Source organism: Phocoena sinus, chromosome 3 (assembly GCF_008692025.1).
Source record: "Phocoena sinus isolate mPhoSin1 chromosome 3, mPhoSin1.pri, whole genome shotgun sequence".
Taxonomy (NCBI): Eukaryota; Metazoa; Chordata; class Mammalia; order Artiodactyla; family Phocoenidae; genus Phocoena; species Phocoena sinus.
Genome location: NC_045765.1, coordinates 54,395,879 through 54,421,595, shown reverse-complemented (window position 1 = coordinate 54,421,595; position 25,717 = coordinate 54,395,879). Strand labels below are relative to the sequence as shown.

At 41.1% G+C, this 25,717-nt stretch overlaps 1 protein-coding gene across 6 annotated transcripts in view; it reads left to right on the top strand.

Annotated features, from left to right (window-relative positions):
* The window catches only part of LOC116750459 (protocadherin alpha-C2), a 159,156-nt gene that overhangs the window by 99,313 nt on the left and 34,126 nt on the right, over nt 1-25,717 (top strand). For 4 of the 6 annotated variants that reach the window (XM_032625133.1, XM_032625137.1, XM_032625135.1 and 1 more), the window contains one exon: nt 23,868-23,926. In XM_032625133.1, coding sequence (XP_032481024.1) covers nt 23,868-23,926 — 59 coding nt within the window. Of the gene's footprint in view, nt 1-12,513; nt 15,383-23,867; nt 23,927-25,717 lie in introns of those variants that run through there. The other 2 variants (XM_032625131.1, XM_032625136.1) reach the window with 2 other exon arrangements.

Here is a 25,717-nt window from a genome sequence, read left to right as displayed (position 1 = left end):
ATATTAATTCTACTATGAAATACTTAGTAACTGAACCAAGAGAGCACATGCTTTCACTTAAAACATTCAGACAATAACCTATGAGGTAAAAGAATCTGAAAAAATACATATATATACACATCTATGTATACATATATACGTATATATGTGTGTGTGTATGTATATAACTGAATCACTGTTCTGTATACCTGACACTAACATGACATTGTAAGTCAACTATATTTCAGTAAAAAAAGAAAACACAAAAACATTCAGATAATCAAACTTTATTAGAGGTGGTATTTGTGGCTTTACTTGACATACAACAATTTCTATATTTCTTTATTCTAGTCACTCCATTTGACATGCTTTTTTGAGCATGAGACACTCAAAATGTGGAGACAGATAAGATGTAATCCATAACAGTGAAAGATATCTCAACAACAAACAGGTAAACTGTCAAATATAATACAAACAAATTAGAGCTACAGTGAAACAAATACGTGCTACGTAGGAAGCCCAGAGGAAAAGCAACTAACTCAGTATGGTGTTTGATGGAGGGTGGGGATAGGCAGGGAAATCTTCCCATATAAGATATCTCTATAGCAGAAGATTAATGGATCATTTAGGAAGCAAGGAGGTAGAGTGGAGAATGAATATTTCAGGCAGAGCAAAAACCATAAAGGCCTGGAGGAATGAGAAAGCATAAGAGAAGCTGAAAATAGTTTGTTTTGGCCAGAGTATACTGTACATGTGTAAGCAAGGAAGAAGTTGAGGCTAGAAAGGTAAGTTAGAATCAGATAAGATCCTTCAATGCAATGCTTAGAATTTTAGATTTTATCATGAGGAAATAGGTAGCCAGTAAAGTTGAAAATAGATTTTAAAATAATTTTTCCGTTAAAAATTTCATTAAAAATCCACATGATCATTGTAGATGTTTTAGGAAAAGAAATCATCTGTAATCCCAAAACCTAAGTAGAGTCACAATTATATGTGTTTACAGCTCTTTTAAAAAAACATGTTCCATGCATATTTTTATTTATTTATTTACTTATTTATTTACTTAACTTATTTGGCTGCGGCGGGTTAGCTGCGGCATGCAGGATCTTCATTGCGGCATGTGGGATCTTTCGTTGTGGTGCACAGGCTCCAGAGTGTGTGGGCTCCAGAGCACATGAGCTCAGTAGTTGTGGCACGCAGGCTCTCTAGTTGTGGCACGTGGGCTCCAGAGCATGCAGGTCAGTAGTTGCGGCGTGCAGGCTTAGTTGCCCCTCAGCAAGTGGGATCTTAGTTCCCCAACCAGGGATCAAACCCACATCCCCTGCATTGGAAGGTGGACTCTTAACCACTGGGCCACCAGGGAAGTCCCCATGCATACATGTTTTTAAAGTTTTCATCATTTCTTTTTTTTTTTTTGGCTTCATTGGGTCTTTGTCGCTGTGCGCAAGCTTTCTCTAGTTGTGGCGAGTACGGGCTTCTCATTGCGGTGGCTTCTCTTGTGGAGCATGGGCTCTAGTTGCACAGGCTTCAGTAGTTGTGGCACGCAGGCCCTAGAGTATGCGGGCTTCAGTAGTTGTGGTGTGTGGTCTCAGTAGTTGTGGCATGTGGGCTGTAGGGCACGTGGGCTTCAGTAGTTGTGGCACACAGACTCAATAGTTGTGGCTTGTGGCCTCTAGAGCACAGGCTCAGCAGTTGTGGTGCACAGGCTTAGTTGCTCTGCGGCACGTGGGAGCTTCCCAGACCAGGGATAGAGCCTGTGTCCCCTGCGTTGGCAGGCGAATTCTTAACCACTGCACCACCAGGGAAGTCCCTCCATTCACTTTTTTTTTTTTAATTTATTAACTTTTTTAAGTTCCCTAAGCTTAGAACCTCAGTCTTGGACTCGAAAGTGTGAAGATATAAAGAAAGCAGAAACAAAATTCTCAAGAAAGTATATATTGAAGTCACTATCATTCTGTGAATTTCTTAATATGCAATTTGAAAGAGTTCCAAGATGCATTCTATTTTAAGATAACTAATGGAAATCACATAAAGGCATTAAAGTTAATTTTTTTACAGCTCACTTTAACCAAGTATGCAAATATGTCTATGTCCTACTGAGATATCAAATAACGTTTTTCCTCTCAAAGTTGTACACATAAATTTACACAACCACCTAAGTGAATTTGTAGATGTTGTTTTTTCAGAGCTCTAGGAATTTTTTAGGAATTTATTGTTGAATAGCGTCTCTATCATTGTCATCAAGGGAAAATAAACCTCCATTCACTTATTTATTTATTTATTTTTGTCTGCATTGGGTCTTCGTTGCTGCACGTGGGCTTTCTCTAGTTGCAGTCAGTGGGAGCTACTCTTTGTTGAGGTCTGGGGGCTTCTCATTGTGGGCTTCTCTTGTTGTGGAGCATGGGCTCCAAGCCTGGAGGCTTCAGTAGTTGTGGCTCATGGGCTCAGTAGTTGTGGCTCACAGGCTCAGTAGTTGTGGCACGTGGGCTCTAGAGCATCGGTTCAGTAGTTGTGGTGCTCAGGCTTAGTTGATCTGCAGCATGTGGGATCTTCCCGGACCAGGGCTTGAACCTGTGTCCCCTGCATTGGCAGGCGGATTCTTAACCACTGTGCCATCAGGGAAGTCCCTCCATTCACTTTTAATGTTGACTCAGTAACCTTGATGCATATACAAATTCTTTAATGAGAATTAAATTTGATAATTTAATTTGGTTATCTATTGTAACACCATTGAATCCCTCCATGATTTTTTTCAAAATATGTTGGGGAGAGAATAAGAATAGGGAATAATCCATGATAATTTAATTTTCTGTGCCTACCCCCAAACTAAAATTGCCTAGTTCTCAGAATTATAGCTAACTTTTTCATCCAAGGATGCAATATTCATCCTTGTACTCAGGAAACTCACAGTCTGACATTTTTAGGGTTGCTGCTACTTTCTTAACACATCATTGTTGACACTTGGAAAGAATGACTTTTTGTAACTTGAAAATCCTATTTATTCTTCAACTCCTGCTAGCTTAAGGAACACTAAATCTACATATCGTAGGAGGCATATCTGTCCAATATATCCTATGTATTCATTGATTTATGAACTAATAAATCTTTCATATACAGTTTAAATGAGCTTGTGATAATTGGATCAGAGGTATACTAGTCTAGTTTGAGAGTACAGCAGAAAACCAATCATGAGAGGCTATGATGAAATTTTAATTATAAAGGATATTGAATATCTTAGGGTGACAACTCTGTTGTAATAGATGTAACATTGAGTTGGAAAGAGAGGAACTGAGATTTTTTTCCCCAGTTCTGCTTGAAATCAACTCTGTATTTTTAGTAAATTATCAAACCATTCTGTGCTTCAGTTTTATATCTTCATTAAAGTTACCACCCCACTGTCTTTGGTTCACTGAGTTTATTGGAAAATTCTCCAATAGATGTAGATAAAGAAAAGTCTCACGTTAAAGTGTTGATTGGGGAGTTTTGTGTATATATATGTGTGTGTGTGTGTGTGTGTGTGTGTGTGTGTGCATGTGTATACACACATGCACATATACACACACACATATATATATTTTCCTATTTAGGACTGAAAAGCTGAAGTTGGCATCAGGCAACTTCAAGTTGTAGATGTATAAGTTAAATGATCTTTGAGACCCTTAGTTCAGAGATGCTGTATAAATAGAACCATTACTATAAATAGAACTAGATTTTTCTTCTCAATTCTGTCAGTCAAGTAGAGTACGCAAAAAAGGAATGCAGAAACTTGGGCTTTTGCTGTCTTTTGACTCATCCCTCCTTTCTCCTCAGGTTATTTGGATAATTTTATGAGACTTCTGTCCCCATGCTGCACCCCTCCTTTTTCTGGCTAATAATCATTGAGAATTTATACAATGAAAAATTTACATGCTTTATCTGAATAAATGTCTAGCAGGAACTGTTGGTAGTAAGTACTATTTTTCTTTATTTTACTAAGCTGAGATTTAGAGGAAAAAAAAAAAACTTTCCCAATGACACATAATAAACAGTAGAGCCAGATCTTGAATCTTGGAGTCTGGTTTTACATCAAGCAGGATTATTGTAAGAGGACCCTAAGTAGGTGCATGACCTAAGCATACAATGGGATTAAAAACCTTGAAGTGGAGTTGCGTCTATAATTGCTAGAGAAATTTAATCCTAGATCTTACTACCTAAAAGATATGTGTAAAAAGTTCTGAGGATACCACAAAATTGAAGAATCTATAAGTCTTTTCTAATTTTAATAAAAGGTTTCTAACTTTGATAAAGGTTTTAGGTAACATTGATTTCTCATCAAAATGCCTTAAAGGATCTTTTAATATCACAGAATACATAGTACATCTTAACTTGGCTAATTTAGAGAATTTATGTTTTACCCACCTTATAATGTACACATAACTGCTAAAGGATTTATGTAACAAAATCCATCACAAGGAATACACTAATGAGATTTATATTAGAAAAGTCTGGGAATTCCCTGGCAGTCCAGTGGGTAGGACCCTCTGCATCCAATGCAGGGGACCCGGGTTCAATCCCTGGTGGGAGAACTAAGATCCCACAAGCCAATTCATTTGTAAAACCCCATTACTTAGGCAGAATATCATAGGTGGGAAGATAGTACTGAAGGAAGAGGCTGGGATATGAAATACAAATCTATTTTGTATAACACTTTTGCTAAGGCCAGCCATTTAAAAAATATATATAGTCCAAATACATATATATGTATGTATATATATATATATATATATATATATTCCAATTGAAGTCTCTAAAAGACAAAAAAATTGTAGTTATAAAAACAATTGAAGGGCTTCCCTGGCGGCACAGTGGTTGAGAGTCCGCCTGCCGATGCAGGGGACACGGGTTCGTGCCCCGGTCCGGGAAGATCCCACATGCCGCGGAGCGGCTGGGTCTGTGAGCCATGGCTGCTGAGCCTGCGCATCCGGAGCCTGTGCTCCGCAACGGGAGAGGCCACAACAGTGAGACGCCTACGTACCGCAAAAAAACCCCAAAACAATTGGATAGGATCTCATATAAAATACTTGGAAATTAATTGCTGGAGGCCAGTAACATGATTCTTAATTAGAAGTGCATGTGTAGTGGTCAGATGTAGTGTTACTATCTCAAGAAACAAGGGCATGGACAAGAGCTTCCTGAAGATTCTGTTAATTCCTTCACCTTTTTGGGATCCAGTTTCTTCATCAGTACCAACCTGACTGGGGATTGTGCTCTTGTGAGCATTAAATGAGTTAATATGTATAGACATAATATGTAAACAGTAGTGCTAAGACATCAGCATGGCAAGGAGGACCCCAAAAGCCAACAATTACTTGATACTCTGAATATATGAACAGATACTTTTGAGAATTCACCCTTTTTAGGTGGCGGTATAAGTTTGTTTTCTCCAAGCAACAGACACAATGGGTATAGAAAGGAGATGCCGTGGCCTTCCTTTAGACTGAGCTTAGGTCATATCCTGGAAAACAGTTCCAATTTGAGGTACCTCAACAATATCTACATTTTTTGAAATAGAAAAAAACAGTATACAGATCGATGAAGGCTGTGGCTAAAACCCACTTGGGAACAAGGATATTTTTTAGTGCCAAATTACCATCTTATTTTATTCTATGGCTAAAATCCCAAGAACTGCAGAGGAGAAGCAGAGCCCAAACAAGTTTTTCTATTAAAATAAAAGGCCTTGAGTGATGAATGGAAGCTTGGAACAGGTTTTAATGGCAATACTGGAAGCCAGAAATTAAATACAAACTTACCAATTTCTGGCATGTATTGAGTCTCAGATAGAATACTGGTACTAATGTTATTGAATTAGAATCATGTTTTACCCTAGGCAGTTGATATTCTCATTCTAGAGAGCTCAGCTTGTTGCTGGATTGGCCTGGACACTTGATGCTTCCTCACTTTGAGTCATTGATAAAATATTGAATAAGGGATAAGACCAATGGTGAATCTCGGCAGTCACCTACAGGAATTTTCCTTCCAGGCTGAAGCATTCCATTAATAAACTTTTTGTCTCACTGTTATCCAAACAATTATGAAATCATCTAATCATACTGTCTTGCAGCCTTTCTTTCTTCCTTTTGTCTGTAAGGATATATTGGGGGGAATTTGTTTAATGTCTCCACGAATTCCAAATAGACTATGCCTGTAGCATTTCCCTTATCAATGAGTCTGGCAACTGAAAATCTAAAATGCCCATGTGAAATTTTTTTTAAGTCTATGTGGTAGGTTTGATGTTACCAGTTTTCAGTTAAGCCAAAGTAGTCCCTAGTATTGAATGCCTTTAAGTGCTCATATACAGTTACTTTAGTAACAATAGAGTTTTGAAGGAATTTATATCAAACTCAATGGCACTTTTTTAAAAATAGGAAATTTGGAAAAATTCCAAAAAAATAGGAAAAATAGTCACATCCGTAAGTTCTTTTAGTACTCTGGAAGACTATTTGTCACTTGGCTTACTTATAGCACTTTTATGCTTCCTATCTCCTCACTGACCTTGAGGTTCAAGTTCTACTGAAACATTTTGTTCAATGAAAAATAAAGAATTTGGGTGAGATACTTTCTAAATCTCTCTCAACCTTTAATATTCTGTGATTCTTGGTAGGCCATCTCAATTGAAAATACTGATAGAGAAGCAAAGCCCTCAAATAATTGAATAGTTTGATTTTATCTCTTATATTACACAATCTGCCCCAAGACTTTAATGTATTCTCTGTTTTTACTGGTACTTGTCCAAAGATAGTTTGAGTTCCTTTGCTTATTCTAAGCAATTTTCAGATGCCTCAGTCAAAAATCAACAGTATATTAATTTCTCAGAACTATCAATAAAAACTTGGAGGATCTTTCCCTAAGAGTTAATGCATTCCCTCTGGAGGGAAGAGACTGTGGAAAAAATTCAGCCATAATGTTATTTGAAAAATCTTTTTTATCTCTCCAACCACTGGATGCTGTACCTGTGACAAATGCTGTAATCATGTTGGTAAACATTTTCCTTCTGAAGATGCATAAAGATCAGAAGTGCAGTTCGTTTATAACAAGATGGAATTTTAAAACTATTTTGGACCACACTAAACATTGGGATGTTCATTTGTCTCTGTTTTTAAATTATATATCATGTGCTCAGTTTGTGGAACAACATAAATATACAACTTAAAATTGAAAATTAGAACCTTCCCTATTTGGCAGGTACTCCCATAATGGTCAGCCCAAAGCCTGATCCAACTAATGAGCATGTCCCCTTGCCCTGTGGCCAAAAGACTCCAGATTGTTTGGGTCCCCCAAAGTAAAATGATTTGTAATGGCACTAATAATAGAGAAAGGAAAATTTATGTGAATTAGGAGAGTTCACTGAGTACCAGTATTTGTCTTTCTTCTTTTTTTTTTTTTAAGATTTATTTATTTATTTGACTGCTCCAGGTCTTAGTTGGCATGCGGGATCTTCGTTGCCACATGTGGGATCTTTTCTCATTTTTTAGTTGTGGCACGCGGGATCTTTAGTTGTGGCATCGGGGATCTAGTTCCTTGACCAGGGATAGAACCCGGGCCCCCTGCATTGGGAGTCTTAACCACTGGACCACCAGGGAAGTCCCATACCAGTATTTTTCTTAGAGGCTTAATTGGGTTGTGTTCTGATTGGTTTTGCTCCTGTGTCCAATGACCTTGTGATAGATGCATTTTACAAATACAATTAAGGGATACTATTTCAAAGTTCTCGTCTAACATGGGGGTAAACAAAATCATGTCTTTTTGTGGCACTTCTCGGATCATGTCACTTTCCATGTTAGTTATGAGCAAGGAATACCTTTATTTTACAATTTTTAATTATAATATAAAGTAGAAAGAGTGATAATACTTCTGAGCAGAGCCTTTCTTAGCGTCCAGCAACTTCATTAGTAGGATTCAGTTCTCCACATTTGAAATATTTTGAATTTTAAAATTTAAAGGAAGTAAAATCATTGTAGGCTCTTGAGCCTTCTCACCATTAGACCTGGGGAAAAAAGGGAGAAGTAGCAGCACTTCTTGAATCTGCTAAAAAAGGATCTGAAGAAAATGAAACAGCCGTCACTTATTTATTGAGAGTCTGTAAGTTTTCCTACACTGTGAAGAAAAACACAGACATAAACAACACGGCTTCTGCTTGTAGGTTGTGTATAATTAAGGTAAGGAAATAATATTAAAGCATTTGGATGAATTAAAGAATGACACATTCAGAATTCTGAATGTCAGCATTGAGAGAGATGTAGACTATGAAAGAGAAAAAAAAGACAGTATGTTTAGAGTAGGCAATGTTTCATGGATTAGGTAGGTTTTAAGATGGACATTGAAATATAGAGAACATTTAAAAGGGGGAGAGAAAAGATGAAGCTGTTTCTATTTGAGAGAATTGCACAGGTAAAGTTGTAAATTTAGTTCTGTTCAAGAAACATTAATTAAGTACCTCTGTGCCAAGCTCTATACTGGGAGCTAGAGATTACAGCATTTTGGGGAACGCTTCTGTACTCTGTTGCTAAAGTATTTTCACATATCCTAAAAAGGTGAATCTCTTGTGAGGGAACAAATCCCTTGAAGGAATTCTCATGAAGGAAGTCCCTTTTCTTTGCTGATATAGAAAGGGACTGGTTTTTGTTTTCAAAATATAGGCTAAGCTCTAGAAATAATTGGGTAAGCTTAACTTTGGTGCACACTCATCTTCTCCATCATCACTGACTTTCTGTCTGGCATAGTTACAGGTGCTTATCTCTGTTTGATACCTTAAAGGGCCGTGCTATATATAGACTGTCAACTAAGGTTATCTGATGATAATAAATTGTTGCATTTTAATAATAACAATAATAATGATAATAATAACATACTTGTCAATTACTATGCAGATTGGTTTTTCTTCTTTCCAGTTTTATTGAGATATTATTGACATACAGCATTGTATAATTTTAAGGTGTACAGCATGATGATTTAAGTTACATACATCATGAAACGATTACCACAATAAGTTTAATGAACATCCATTATCTCATATAGATAGAAAATAAAAGAAAAATTTTTTCCTCGTGATGAGAACTCTTAGGATTTATTCTCTTAACAGCTTTCATGTATAGCATACAGCAGTGTTAATTATATTTATCATGTTGTATATTATATCCCTAGTACTTATTTATCTTATAACTTGCAGTTTGTACCTTTTGACTACCTTCATCTAAACTCCCCTCTCCTACCCCCCCCACCTCTTAACCACAGATCTTATTTCTTTTTTAAAAAATTTTATTGGAGTATGGTTGATTTACAGTGTTGTGTGATTTCTTTTTCTGTGTGTTTGTTTGTGAAGTATAATTGACCAACAGCACTATGTTAATTTCTGGTACACAACATAGTGATTCAATATTTCTATGTGTTACAAAATGATCACCGTGATAAGTCTAGTTAGCGTTTGTCACCATACAAAGATATCACATTATTATTGACTGTATTCCCCATAGTGTACATTTCATACCTGTGACTTATTTATTTTGTAAGTGGAAGTTTATACCTCTTAATCTCTCTCAGATTGTTTTATATACGTCATCTCATGTAATCGTAATGATTCTATGAGTTTACTTAAAATTGTCTTCCCCAATTAAAATGAGTAAACTGAAGCTTAGGTTAAGTAACATGACCAAGTCCACACGGTTAGTCATTGGCAGCGGTGTGACTGACTTCAAAATCTGCGCTATTCTGCTTTTCAATAGGGGGTTCTTGAAGGTCCAAGGAAAGGAAGGAATGCATAGTGGTGTGGTTGAGGCATTAGTATTAATATTCGTAGACAGGGCACTTGCCAGCAATCTAAGCAATCCTATTCCACCAACTAGTAAGGTTGGCATGAGACATGTACAATAGTATGAGCAACTAAATCATTGTAGTGCCAAATACAGAGTTTGCCATCTCTTTAGTACGTCTTTGAAGAGGTGGCTGATTTTTTTTTTTTTTTTTTTTTATAAACTTATTTATTTAATTATTATTTTTTTTATTTTTTTTTGGCTGCGTTGGGTCTTCGTTGCTGTGTGGGCTGTCTCTAGTTGCGGCGAGCGGGGGCTACTCTTCGTTGCTGTGTGCGTGCTTCTCATTGCGGTGGCTTCTCTTGTTGCAGAGCACGGGCTCTAGGCACACGGGCTTCAGTAGTTGTGGCTCGCAGGCTCTAGAGCGCAGCCTCAGTAGTTGTGGCGCACGGGCTTAGTTGCTCCGCGGCATGTGGGATCTTCCTGGACCAGGGATCGAACCCATGTCCCCTGCATTGGCAGATGGATTCTTAACCACTGTGCCACCAGGGAAGCCCGAGGTGGCTGATTTGTGTTGGTGCTATGTTTGTCTTCTCAGCCATTGAGGGAGTAAGTACCAGTTGAAGCTTATGATCCCAACACATCAAAATGGACAACCTGGCAGATGTCCTTGCTGGAAGATGACAAGATTGCTAATAGAGGAACCCTGATTTTTCTCCTGAGATTTGACACTTGGGGGCTTCCATTAAAAACATTACCAAGCCTCTGTCATTTTAATCTCTTCTTTAAGTGCCTGTGATCTTTTCAGGGGCACAGGTCCACGCATGGTCAATGCCTAGTGACCAGGTTTCAGAGCTGTGGGCAGAGGTGGCAGCGACTGTGAAACCCTGGGAGGAGATGAGGGAAGAAAAGGTCATTCTTCCTGACAACTTATAACTTGATTCCACCTATAACCCATTTATTTTCAGAAATAAGTAATGGGTGAAGACATAGGCCAGGCCTACATTTCATGCACTTGAGAGTTAAAGGCTTTCTGAGATCAAATTACCACAGCAGAGACGGAGTTACTGTAGGGACATTTTGGGAAGAAGCAGACAGAGAGGGAGAAGCCAGAGGCTTAAGAACAGAAACAGGAATAGAATGTGATGGAAATTGCTTCCCACTTTGCACTCCTGAGGGAACAAAGAGGACAAATAAGAAGCAGCAGGGATAGGAGGAAGCTGGGAGCTTCTCTGGAATAAAATGGGTTAGGTTGTGGAGTTGTCAGCTGCTGTACTTGGTAGGTGGGAGGAAGAGATGTGCTAGTCCAGGCCTTTGAAACCTGGGTGCCTTGGCCCCTTCAACTATGCCCTGAAGGAGGGAAGCGTGCCAAATGTCAGGTCTCCTTCTAGTTTTGTTCCAGTTCATAGCTAGAAAATGACAGCAGAAGATCTAGGGGTGAGAGGATGCTGAGAGAAAGAAGGAGAAAGAACACTTTAGTGAGTGCTTTTGTACAAGTGGCACAATGAATTTTAAACTCTTGTGGAATAGATAGAAGGGCCTGGGAACAGTGGATGTTCAAAACAGAGAAACAGAGGCAATGACACAGAACAGAAAGGCTTCCTCTGATCCTTCTGCCTTCTTGTTCACTGACAATTGGTTATCCTTTTGTTGCCTCTGCAGCAATACAAGGGGGGAGTCTTAGGGGAACAGAGACCCGGAAGGGTAAAGGAAACTTATATTTATGTAAGATGAGCTGCAGCCATTGAAATTGCTGGCTATTGTGAGATAAATCCCAGCCTTCCACATTTTGCTTAGTAACAGCAGACTTTTCACTGCAAGGCATTAATGGAGTCCAAATTCCAGCCAGGCTTGGGGAATCAAGAGTAACTCTCTTGATGTAATGGTTTTGCAGGCTCTTGAAGACATTGTCATCCGTTAAAGAAAAAAAAATTAAATCACTCTTGAAAGAAAGAAAATGTCTTGGGTGATAAATGAAAAAAAATTTGAAGTAAAATGAGGAAAAGCTTGAGGGAAGAATCTCTTTAAAATTTTACCAGATTCTCCCCACTATGATCAAAAGGGGTTAAATAAGAGCTTAGCCTGCAGCTTCATGGAACCAATTTTTTAAAGAAAGAATATTAAAACCTGAAATATTGGTTATTTGCCAAGGCACACACTGGAAGTAAAAGCCACTTGGCTAGGAGCAGAATTGAGTGTTGGATCGCAGGATGCTAATTTTAGGCTTGCTCCGCGAAAGATGACAGCACTTGCCACCCCCCCTCCCTCCGCCCTAGAAGTTTCTGCAGTATTTAGGAGTATTCAGGGAAAATGTTGGTGTCAGGGAAATAATCCCCATCATCAGTAACCCCAGAGCGCCTCACTTGGCGTTTGTTTCTTTGAACGTGGAGCCGCCGCCCAGATATCCGCACTTAGCCAAGGCCCTCGGTGTATTTTCTTGACTTGCGCTTGGAAATCTTTTTCTGGGAGCTGAAAGCCCGAGTCCTAGAGACTTAACTGCTTTTCCTAGAATAATCTCCTTACAAGACCAGTTCAGCAGCCGAGGGACTGTGGAGACTGGCTGAACAGGACAGTGGGGGCAGGGAAAAAGGGAGTGGCCGTGTTCCCGGGGTCTGCTGGGATCCGGCCGGTCCGGGGCGAAGGAGCTGGGGCTGGAGTGGCTGGAGCGACTGGACAGTCCGGGTCGCCGTCCGCCACCTCGGTGCGGAATCGGAGCCGGACTTGCTGAGCATTCCTCCCCCTCCTCTTCTGCTTCCTCTTCCCTCCTCCTGGACCGGCGGCGGCGGCGGCGGCGGCGGCAGGAAACGAAGCCGGGCTGAGCGACTCCGAGGCGAGCGGAGGAGCTGGGATATGGGGAATCAGAGCGGGCGGCGGGGCCAGGAGCCCTCCGGAGGGCCCACGAGGGGAACGGCCCCGGCGTTTGCTAGCTCGTGAGGCGTGGGGGAGCGGGCGCAGGCGGCACGAGCGGAGGCGGAGGCGGAGGCGCGGCCCCGGCGTGGAGCACGGCTGGGGAAGCTGCTGCCTCCGGCCCTGCCCGGCTGCCTCCGCCGCGGCCGGCGGCTATGGAGCTGGCAGGCACCATACCTGGGGCGACAGAGCATCCCCGGCTCCGGACGCCCATGTTCTGGCTGCTGCTGCTTTCCCTGCTGCTACTGCTGCTGCCGGGCCCAGCGGCCTCCCAGCTGCGATACTCGGTGCCGGAGGAGCAGACACCTGGCGCGCTTGTGGGCAACGTGGCTCGCGCACTGGGGCTGGAGCTGCGGCGCTTGGGGCCGGGCTGCCTGCGTATCAACCACCTGGGTGCGCCCAGCCCGCGCTACCTGGAGCTGGACCTGACCAGTGGAGCTCTCTTCGTCAACGAGCGCATTGACCGGGAGGCGCTGTGTGAGCAGCGGCCTCGCTGCCTGCTCAGCCTGGAAGTGCTGGCGCACAGCCCCGTGGCGGTGAGTGCCGTGGAGGTGGAGGTACTGGACATAAACGACAACTCGCCGCGCTTCCCGCGGCCCGACTACCAGCTTCAGGTAAGCGAATCGGTGGCACCTGGAGCGCGCTTTCACATAGAGAGCGCGCAGGACCCCGACGTGGGCACCAACTCGGTGCAGACCTACGAGCTCAGCCCCAGCGAGCACTTCGAGCTGGACCTGAAACCCCTGCAGGAGAACAGTAAGGTGCTGGAGCTGGTGCTGCGTAAGGGCCTAGACCGCGAGCAGGCAGTCTTGCACCACCTGGTTCTCACAGCTGTGGACGGGGGCAGCCCAGCCCGCTCAGGCACCGCGCAGATCTCTGTGCTTGTCCTGGACACTAACGACAATTCTCCCGCCTTCGACCAGTCCACCTACCGCGTCCAGCTTCGGGAGGACGCTCCCCCAGGCACATTGGTGGTGAAGCTGAATGCCTCAGACCCGGATGAGGGCTCCAATGGCGAACTCACGTACTCCTTGAGCAGCTACACGTCGGACCGGGAGAGGCAGCTCTTCAGCATCGATGCCAGCACGGGGGAAGTGCGGGTAAGTGGAGAGCTGGATTATGAGGAGGCCTCTTCCTACCAGATCTATGTGCAGGCAACAGACCGGGGTCCAGTGCCCATGGTGGGTCACTGCAAGGTGCTGGTGGACATCGTGGATGTGAATGATAACGCACCAGAGGTGGTGCTCACGGACCTGTACAGCCCAGTGCCTGAAGATGCTGCGCCCAACACCGTTGTGGCCCTTCTCAGTGTCAATGACCAAGATTCAGGTCCCAACCGGAAAGTGAGCCTGGGCCTGGAGGCCACACTGCCTTTCCGACTGAATGGCTTTGGAAACTCCTACACACTGGTGGTGAGTGGCCCCCTGGACAGGGAGCAAGTGGCTGCCTACAACATCACAGTGACAGCCACTGATGGGGGAGTACCACAGCTCACATCCCAGCGGACACTGCAGGTTGAGATCTCTGACATCAATGACAATCCACCCAGCTTCCTGAAGGACTCCTACTCCATTTACATCGAGGAAAACAATTTGCCAGGGGTGTTGCTCTGCACTGTGCAAGCCACAGACCCAGATGAAAAGGAGAATTCGGAGGTGACCTACTCCCTCATGGAGAGGGAGATTCAAGGGCTGCCAGTCACCTCCTATGTCTCCATTAACAGTGCCAGTGGCAGCCTTTATGCTGTCAACTCCTTTGATTATGAGAAATTTCGGGAGTTCTTTGTGACTGTGGAGGCCCGGGACAAGGGGAGCCCACCACTGAGCAGCACTGTGACCACCAACGTGTATGTAGTGGACGTGAACGACCATGCCCCTCACATCCTATACCCTACCTCAACCAATTCGTCAGCAGCCATTGAAATGGTGCCTCGAACTGCCCCTGCTGGCTACCTGGTCACTAAAGTCATAGCCATGGACTCAGACTCTGGGCAGAATGCTTGGCTCTTTTACCATCTGGCCCAGATTTCTGACCTGGACCTCTTTAAAGTAGAGCTACATACGGGAGAAATTAGGACTACCAGGAAGATGGGAGATGAGAGTGGAACCGCTTTCAACCTGACCGTGGTGGTCCGAGACAATGGAGAGCCATCGCTGTCAGCCTCTGTGGCCATTACAGTAGCTGTAGTGGATAGGGTTTCCAAAATCCTCCCTGACACTCAGAGACATGTGAGAAGTCCTCGGACATACTCTGAAATTACACTTTATCTAATAATAGCATTAAGCACAGTGTCTTTTATATTTCTTTTGACAATCATTGTTTTGAGCATCATCAAGTGCTACCGCTACACTGCTTATGGCACTGCGTGCTGTGGAGGCTTCTGTGGAGTGAGGGAGAGGTGCCCTGCAGAACTCTACAAACAGGCCAACAACAATATTGATGCCAGGATACCACACGGCCTCAAAGTGCAGCCTCACTTCATTGAAGTGCGAGGGAACGGCTCCCTCACCAAGACCTACTGCTACAAGGCCTGTCTGACAGCAGGCTCAGGGAGTGACACTTTCATGTTTTACAACACAGGGGCGCAGACAGGACTGGGACCTGGGGGAGCCCAAGCAGCAGCAGGTGACAGCAGGCACCTCACAGGCCAAAGTGGGCAGAGTGCTGGGAACCTGATTATTCTAAAAAACGAAGCTGTTTCTCAAAATGAGGTGAGATAGTAGTCAAGGGGTCTTCCACAAAGTCATGCATTTTTCACATTCCCCCCGGCCCCCTCCCAGTATCATGTAGTTGGCTTTCTCGAGTTATTAACAATGACAAGGGTTATCTGGTAAACTGAGTATGTGTGTGTGTGTGTGTGTGTGTGTGTGTGTGTGTGTGTGTATTACCTGTGATTGGATTATAATCTGCTATGTTTCCTCTCTAGAAAAATAGGACTAGAGAGTTGTTTTACTTTCCATTTTCTTTTCAGATATGTGAAACCTTGACCATAAAATTGTTGAGAAATGAGGATTTGTCTTAATTATGTGGTGTTAAAGCACAGCTCTGTAGAGAAATAGAATAGGCCTGAGAATAAGATGATGCTATAGAGGGTAACATTATGAGATTCAAGGAGAAATGGCCTGTGATGTGCTGTATCATCTACAGGGAAGGTTCCCTTTTGAAATCCTACAGGAGTGTTGTTTTTCAAAAGCTCTGAAACCTCTCGGGGCTGTGGTGGTCACCTCTGTATGCTGTCCCTGTTTATACCATGGACTATCTACAATGAAATATATCCAGTTAATATTTCTGGTAATTGCATTGAACTAATGTGATGAGATCTGCTAGAAATTCATGTCAGAGGTGATAAAGCCATAGAATGTGGACCTCACCCTGAAGACAGAGTTTGATTTGGCTGTTTGCTGTGGTAACTATTCTGTTGGGGCTGTCGGAGGAGATGAATGATGGCATCCAAGAACCAATTTGTCTGCTTGGGCCAGGGAGATGGTAGAATGAGTGGATTAGGGATATGGGGGATATGGTGAAGACCAGACAAGCTGGGGTTGGGGAGAAAGAATTCTGCCACTAGTTATCTTTTTTGGCCTTGTGTGAACTCCTTGTGAGAGGATTTCCCTGCATTTAGCATAAATGTAATCTTCTGATTTCCTCTTGAGAACTCCTAAGGTTTTGATGAGATGTGAAGCAGCCTCTTCAAGCCCTTCATGTCCTTAAGTTAAATGACAGTACTTTAAATGGTACTTCAACATGCTCCAAAGCACACATTTAATTTCTGGATCTAGCTACAAAAGCCTTGGAAAGTGGATGGCTTACTGTACATGAGAGACAGAGAGACAGGTGTTAGTAGATACACTGGTTTTAAGTAGGTGTAAGGCCAGTTTGCTCAGTATATGAAGGATGTATATAAATTGTTGGACACAGTGCATGTGTTTGTGTAGTGTGTTTGTCTCCATATGCATGCTTGAAATAATAGAACCCTGCTTTGTGATACTTTAAACTTGGATTTCAGAAGCCAAAATTTTGTCCCATAAAAAGTGATGAGTTGTTTCTTCCCAGACAACTACTTTGTAGCTAGGACTTTCAGAGGTCCTACAAAATGAGTTAATAATATTTGTCCCTCCTGTATTTTTGTGATGTTTTCACTGACATATTGTTGTCTTTTTATTAACGTCCATAGTTTCACATTCTAAATTCATGCTTATCTTCAGGAAATGAATGCATAAGCACAGAAAAGAACAGAGATGGATTGAGAGAATTTCCATGTACGTTGTAGGTAGATTTATCAGAAGAGCCTGATGTTAGTCAATGCTGAGCAGCCACGGGAGGCAGATTGCAGATTAAGAAGAATGGGGTGGGGGAGGGGAAATCAAAGAGCCTCCAAAATTCTTTAGATCATAGCTTTTGGCAGCAGGTAGAAAGGCTTAATTTTAAATAAGGATGCTGTAGACATTTGCTGAACAAATTACTGTTAAGTCCTTTTGGGCCTGGGGTGGGCTGCAGGTGGTAAAGAGGCACAGAGAGCAGGCCAGGCAAGCTTTGCAACCAGCTGTGAGCCGGAAGCGCAGGCGAGTGACACTCTCACCCTCTGTCTCCTGACTCAAAGCTTGGGACAATTTGATACGTGAACTATTTCTGTCTTATACTGACCTATGTGTTAATATGTGCTTTGGTTCACAAACCTTTAATTTAGGGAGAAAGTTATGTCAGAAAAGGGCTTGCTTTTGTGGGATTTTGCCAGGAGAGTACATGATTTTAATAAAGGCAAATTTTTGCCAGACACTTTTTGGAAATCCAGTGAAGAGAGCCCTAAGATCTACAGCTCCTGGAATTATTGCAGTTATAGGTAGAGAGTGAGTCACGTTGTCATAGCATGGCAAAATGGGGACAAAAATCATTCAACTCTGAAAGTCATCACTGCTAGATCAACCTGTTAAATTCTCACGTTAGGCTTTCTTTCTTCCCTACCCACTCACTGCAGATGGCAGGAGAGTCCTGGGGTGCAATTGATTCCATATGCCTACATTAAAATTAGATGGGGATTGGAAAGGATGAGTAAGGGAATTTACGCTCACCGACCACCCTACTATACAAAAATATTCTGCACTGCAATATATGTATGGTTTCATTACCTGTAAGTCATACGTTAAATATTTATCAACATCTAACACACGAGGAAACGAGCTCAGAGAGGTTAAGTAACACACACAGTCACTCTACTAGTGGTATTTTAAGTCATATCTGTCTAACTCCAAAGACTGTGCTTTTTGAAACAGTATGAGTAGATAGAAATCCCAATGTTTATATTCCTTTTGATATGGGATACTCAGGCATTCAGGCTACCACTGATTCACCTAGTGGTGTCAATTAACTGCTCTGGAAAAAGAGGAATTCTTTGCATAGAAGTAGGTCACCAATGGGAGGATCAATGAGTAAAAACCAAAGTAGGATATTTTTATTTGTTCTACCATTGGCCAAACCTGTTCAGATCTTTTATCTTTGTTCTCTCTCTAATTTCTCTCCTGTTGCTTATTAAATATCAGTATTTAACATCAGGCTAATCTTTTGGTAGATTTTACCCCCAATGAGTTTATTTCGTGAGCCACTTGTGCAGTGAGGTTTTTGAAGTAACTGTTTAGCAGTGGGGCAGAATTTCTCTTTGGAGACTTCTGAAAACCTGGTGTTGAATGTGGTTGGCACCCTCTTCAGAATCTCCAAGAAAAGGAACCAAGTCTTAAGGTGGTTTCTGTGCATCTGTGGTCCTGTGACTGCTGAGTCACTTTGAGTGCTCTGGGCAGATTTGTCCAACTGCGCCTCAGTGGGACCAGTTAGCACAAGATGTGGAAATCACAAAAGGGTATAGCAGAAATGAGTTAAGTTTACATTCACTTCACTTATTTTAAAGCAAGTTGTAGTCACCAAATCTTCAGTTATTTTTGCCACTGTGTGTACATACTCACTCTAATTCCACTTGTGGTAACTTCGAAGGGTGAACGCTTCTTTCAGTGGCACCTAATTTATTTCTTGCAGGACTGACTTTTCCAGCTGGTGACTGACTCTGTCCTGGATCAGAACTTACACTTAGTGTAAAGTGCCATCGTGGTGAATTGATAAAAACTGCACAGTGATCAGAATAGGCAAAGAAATTGTATCTGAACTTCCATCCTCTGATGGTCACTTTTGAATGGGTGGGGCTGTTTTGTTTTGCCATTTCTGTATTGGTTATAGGACTGTCCTTCTGAGAAAAGGTTTATTTTATTTGGTCTGAGAATACGTTCGTTTCTTCAAATTACCCCCTTCCTCACCCTCCTCTATAGATCTGCTGAGCCAGATGGAATTATGGCTGAGCTCCTCTCTGTCTCTTTATCTTGCACATATTCTGACTGATGGAGAAAGCTATTTATTGTAGCTTGAATGTCATTGGCCTACCCTTTGGTCTGACCCAGGACTGAGCCTGCACATGGGCATCTGGTCTGACTCAGAACACTCTGCAGGGACACAGCCTGGCATATTACAAATTGTCTACTGGCATGCTGTTTGCTTGACAGAATAGCAGAGTTGGTTCTGGATACTTGCCTTGGTTGGCCACCAATTTTTGCTCTCAATGAGAGGTCAGGATGATGTCTGTTTGCAAACGTTTGATGAAAAATTACCATCATCAAGCCCAGAGGTTTAGCTGAATTGAATGGGGATTTACAGGTGTCTTTGAATATGAGTTTTGTAAATTTCACCTGGCTCCGTGTTCCTGGGCATATTACAGTATGAATATAAATTTGGCTTATTCATATGATAATATTTTGAGTACTCTAAAAGCATGATTTCAAAAATCAAAGGTCAAGAGAATTCCTTAGCAGTGTTTTAAATCTGCTAGCCTAAAAATTACACAAGTTTTTGTCTTTCGAGGATTTGAACTTGACAAATGCAGAGAAATCTCCAACATGGCAAAAATCGAAGGAAAATGTTAGTCCCTTGGCACATAAGCAACATCAGTTGCTTTCTGGCCTTGCAGGGTCAGAACTCTGGGCTCCAGGGAAGTAAAACTGTGGGGGAGAGGGTAACTGCTGCACTAGCAGGCTGTGCATCCAGAATTAAGCAAACCTAGCATTTTCTGTTGTACCAGAGCCCATCAGGTATGTTTTAAAGTTATGGGTAATTTTATTTTACTGCTCTGTGGATTTAGGATTATAAATGACTGTTTTTAGAAGTAAGTATTCACCTAGACTTCTCATATTTATCATCTTTTCATTTTGATTTACTAGAAGACTAACATGTAACATAACAATGATTATTTTAAATGTTAGATTCCTTTTTGCCTTCATGACCCACAGTTTATGTGTTCATTTTCTATTGCTTTGTAACAAATCACCACAAATTAGTGGTTAAAAACAACACTCGTTTATTACCTGCACACTGTGACTGGGTTCTCTGCTCAGTTTTTCCGCAAGGCTGAAATCAACTTGCTGGCCAGGCTGAGTTCTCTCTTGGAGGCTCTGGGGAAGAATCTGCTTTCAAGTTCATTCAAACTGTTGGCAGAATCCAGTTCCATGAGGACTGAGCTCCCCGTTTTCTTACTTACTGTTGGCTGGAGGTCACTCTCAGCTCCTAGAAGTTGCTCTCAGGTCCTTACCAGTATTTTAACAGTGGAGAATATTTTCTCACATGGAATTCCTCTCATGCTTCAGATCTCTCTGATTTCTGTCTCTGATCTCTAGACCCAGATTTAAAAGACTCATATAATTAGGTCATTCCCACCCAGATAATCTCCCTTTTTCAAAGCCAGCTGTGCCGTATAATATAACTTAATCATGGAGTAAGACCCATCATATTCAGTCTTGGAGATTATACAGGGCATTTACAGTAGGGTGTAGGGATCTTGAAGGCCATTTTAGGATTTTGCCTATCATAATTTATATCAGTGTTCACAAAATATCACTGAAAAATTTGCAGTGGATACATCTTTAATAGATTCCTACTAGGAAGGAAAAGGAGATGCCACATGTAGTCTTGTTTCTCAGAGGATCATTTATTGATAGCTTCATGGATTTCCATGATAAGAAGATAGCATATTACTTCACTGAGTAGTCCTATGATTTTATGAATGACACAGGGTATTTTAAACCTATTTTATTTCAAATCTGTCTTGGAAGAGGTGATTCACCCTTTTGTAGCTCAAATATTCCATAGTGTAAATAATACCGTTACAGAATAAATCAAGTCTTAGCTATAATTTTGATAGAAACAAATGGATTCTTGTTCTTCAATAATACTACATCACCCACGTGGACTACCTAATTCAGTTTTTCCACATCTGGAATTTCATGACTTATTCTACTGAAGGACTATGCTTTGAAACAACAGAACATACTGGGCTTTTCACCAATAGAAATTAAGCAAAGCCCAGGGATGTACCATCCAAGTACTAGAGAACTAAACATATGTCTCATTATATTAGGTATATCAGCAGTCAACCTGTCAGCTTCAATTTTTCCAAGTTTAATCAGTTTTTCCAAGTTCACATGAAACCCATGTACATTTTATTACATTTAATTTTGTATCACTTTAAAATAAATCAATCTGGGAAAGTCAGAAGTAAAAAAGAGAAAAATATATATCTGTCATTCCATGCAAATTTATTTAAAACACAGACTTTCGTGTTAAGGGTACCTAAACATGACTCTCAGCCAAACCTACCTATCAGGCAGGTAATCTAATCTCTCTAAAGTTCCAGATTTCTAATTTTTGTAATTTAAGTACGATAGTATTACCCTTGCATGGTAGTTAATTTATTCAAAAGCCTTTAAAAAACCTATCAAATACCTGAACCCTGCTAGCTTCTGAAGCTATAGCTATGTATTATGAATATTTGAGAATATCAGTATGTTTTATAAACAAAGATATAATCCCTTTCATAAAGTTTATGGTCTAACAAAGGTGTTAGGATAAATGCAGTAATATGTATAAAGTGCTTATACCATTGCCTAGTATTGTGTGGCTACATAAAACATATTAATTACTTTCTTCCTTACCTTTTCCCTGCCTGATCACACTGCCATAAGATGTCTCATAACGATGATTTTGGCAAATAAATCTCAGAAGCATCTTTTTGCTGAGGGACTATTATAGAAAATAGCAGCATGACAAATTACATGGCGTTGAGGAAGTGAGATTATGTAATGGACTGAGTTTCCTGGTCAGTCCTGCTAGAACTGTGCCTTTCTGCAAAATAGAGTTGGTGATTTCATTCACCAGATCAAGTTGCAGCAATTTTCATCATGGATGTTACCCAGTCATAGAAAAATTGGCAGCATTTGCTCAACAGACGTCAGAGTCTTTCTTGAAGGAGGGTTCTTACAGCTAACAAGCTGACACCAATGCTGCTGATGGTCAGGGGAAAGCTGGTGATGATATGATTAATAAAAAGTATTTCAGTCATATTTTCAGGTTTACCAAATGGTTTGCAAATACTTTCTCTTTTGCTCCCTCTACTACCCCTGACAGAAAATGGGAGCCCCTTCATTTCATCTGTAGATAGTTTTATGGTACTTTATGAGGAACATCAATAGCATTTTGTCAATTTGAGAACCAAGGATGAAGCAGCTTGTGTGTTCATATCTTGCCAACAGAATGGAAGGGACCGGAGAGAGCAGTTAGTGTATGGGGACATTTGAGGTAAAGTATCCTAGAGTTGTAGCTTTTTCTGGGCCTTGACTCGGCTGAATTGTTGAATATCATCTAACCATCCCAAAGTCTGTCTGGAAGTTGAGATGCTGATCACTTCTTCTCTGGATCCTGTGAAGAAGTATGTTTATGAAATACTGTGCATCCCTTGAATGAACTATAAGAATGACAGGATCAAACTTACTGACATTTTGAAATGTCAATTGGCATTACAGTAATTGGCATTACTGTGGCCTTGTGTCTACCAAATACGATAATTATAGTCCAGAGGAAAATGCAGAATACAACCTCCATCTCTTCATCTTTCCATTCAAAGAGGCCTCAATATTCAGTGGCAGGACCACTTTAATCTCTGCCCATGAAAACACATCGAGAGGAACATCTGTCGTGGGTTTTTCATGATAACATTTTTGCTAATTGATAACAAGATAGTGATGGTGATTGATTTTGTCCCCAGTGATTCCTGAGTAGCTTCTACTCTGCACATAACTTCCAGAACAGTCTCTAGGTACCCACATTTCCCTCGGTGTCCCCTCCACTTTGAATTGAGTTTGAAGACACAGGGCAATGCATCTTTCCAACACATAGGTGGTGCAAGTCAGGTTCTTCTTAGGTTTCAGCTGCTGCCTGTTAAACAGAGCTTAGCAAACAGTAATTGAATAAGAAGGCAAAGCCCTCAGAGGAGCAGGAAACAAGTACAATTTTATGAAAAGGATTATGCAGCACAACAAGGTCAAACCCCGCGGTGGTTTGTTTTCCTCTCCCTTGTATTCCTCTTCAATCAGCAGAAGAGGTTGTTATCAGTTGCTGGCATTATGACTGGGCACATCCGCCCAGAGTCAAACATGCTGCAGTCTGCAAAGTCAGCAGCAGATTGCAGTGCTCTGCAGTCCAGCCAGAACAGCAGAATTTGTGTAGCTGTGTTCCCTGTTATAGCTAGAATACCAAATTGGGGATGTTCCCTTAGAGGGGCATTTGAGGGCAAAAACAATGAAAGCTTTTCCTGTTTCAGAATAGACTGTCCTTCCACTAGTGCTGCTTTAGGAACATAGACCTGTTTTGTTTTGTTTTTTAATTGAAGTATAGTTGATTTACAATATTGTGTTGGTTTCAGGGGTACAGAGATTCAGTTATATATATTCTTTTTCAGATTACAAGATATTGAATAGAGTTCCTTTGTGCTATATAGTAAGCCCTTCTTTATCTACTTCATATATAGTAGTGTGTATCTTAATACGTAGACCTGTTTTGAGCAAGGCAAAGCCAAAGCCGGTCCTCACAGCATCATTAAACCCAGTTTTCCATGGTATTTAATCTGTGCAAGGACCCTGATGAGCTAATTTAATTTTCTCCTGAAGTGCTATATATATGTGAACATCATCTTAGAGATGCATATGAAATGGCTTCTTCCATACTTTTAATAGCTACATGGAAATATTTAAGAAACAACTCATCGGTGAACATCGTCGCTAGGAGATCATCGTTTTTGCCATATTAACAAAAACTCCCTTTGTGATTTTGCAGCCCCGACAACCCAACCCTGACTGGCGTTACTCTGCCTCCCTGAGAGCAGGAATGCACAGGTATGGCTTTCCCTCCTCATTTCACTCAGAAGTTACTGCAACTGTTTGACTCAGATAAACTGTCTTCATAGGCCGGAAGCAGCTGTCAAAACTGAGAAGCTTAGATACTTTGCCAGGGGAATGCATTTGTTTATATGTCTCCGTGTCTATTCCTTGAAACATTGGAAGTGGTCAGTGCCAAACGCTTATCAAGTGCCGGCAAATAAGAATCTCCTGTAAAATCACAGATACAGGCGACTGTTTACTTTCTCTCATTAAAATTTCTATAAGGAAGTAGCTTCAACTTCTTTCATCCCTTCCCCATCTGTACTTTCTGTCCTTCCCTTAAAATTATAATGCATACTGATGCTTTCAGACTTGAGTACATTGTGTAATATATATGCACTTGTTGTCTACCTTGGTTTTCCGTCACACATTGACTGTTATATCCTGTTAACCACAATAATTGTTGTTCATGTTCACCCCTATTAGAGTCTCCTTATCTTTTCCATCTTGTTGCTATCTTATTGCCTGCCCTCAGTGGCAAGAGCTCTCTTCAGAGGATGAGCCATGTGAAGGGCTTTTATTGAATATCTGGAGACCAAATCTAGCTTACTTTTAAATTAACCTAGAGCAATAACATTACTTTAAAACTCAGATTAAATACAATTTTGCCTTCTCTATTTTGTCTCTTTGACAGTAATTGATTAACTACCATTATTCCCAGACCTGATCTAGTATTCATGCCACCGGGCCAAATAAAAGATTGATTGTTTGTGAGTGTCTTTGGGAAACCAAATGGAGAGAGCCAAGCAACTAGTGTTCACTACCACCAAAATAACTTAGTTTTAAAGAAGAAATAAACTCCAGACTTAAGCCCCTCAAAATATCTGGGCAACTCTTGAGTAGATCGTCACCAAACCTTGATCAATTTCTAAAGAGAGCGCTTACAGAGTATGTATTGAGTTAATGAAAAATTAGTTTTAGCCTGTTAAAAACACATTAAATCAAAATAAATCAACATATTCCCAAACATTACATTACAAATTGAGCAGAAATCATTATAATGGGTGCTCTTTCTGAACGAGAAGAATCAGTGAAAACTGAAGATCAGTAGTTGGCTTAGTGAGACATCACATTGGAATCCGGTCATAACTTTAGGCCAGAAACACTTATGCAGATGCCAGAATACTAGGTTTCAGAAAGATTCTTTCTATTTGTTAGAAACCAGCTTATGCTTTTGCCTGCATCTGAGCTATTGTGGTAGACTATATGATAGGAAAAGATATGGTTTACAATACCAACTTCTTTTGTCCCAGTTGAATTAGTGCTTTACTTGAAAAGTGCCAAAGCTATAAGAGGCACCTTTAAAACTATATTAAAATAAAATACTAAACTATATCAGTTCCTTATTCCATTTTCAAATGAAAAAAAAAGAAGCCACATGTGTTTCTATTCAGGATTCAATTAAGATATTATAGATTCAAGTAGGATAAGAGATGAAATAAAAATTAAAATTAAATGTTATTTATTCCTCACAGTGTAGTACATGGAACATATGTTAAAGTTGTGAACTTAAACAACACTCATCTTTTTCACACATACGCTTGGCTTCTTGGCCTTTCTAGCCTCAGATATCATGTGCCTGTTCCTTTGAAAATTCTGCTTTGAGCTGAGCTGGTTCCTAGGGTAGTTCCATCTTCAGAGTGAATCTAATTGAACCCATACAATTTGCTGGTAGAATCCACCAACACCCGAAGGATATTAATATTTGGAAAAAAGAGAAGATTCTAGGGTGTAGATGAAGGGAAG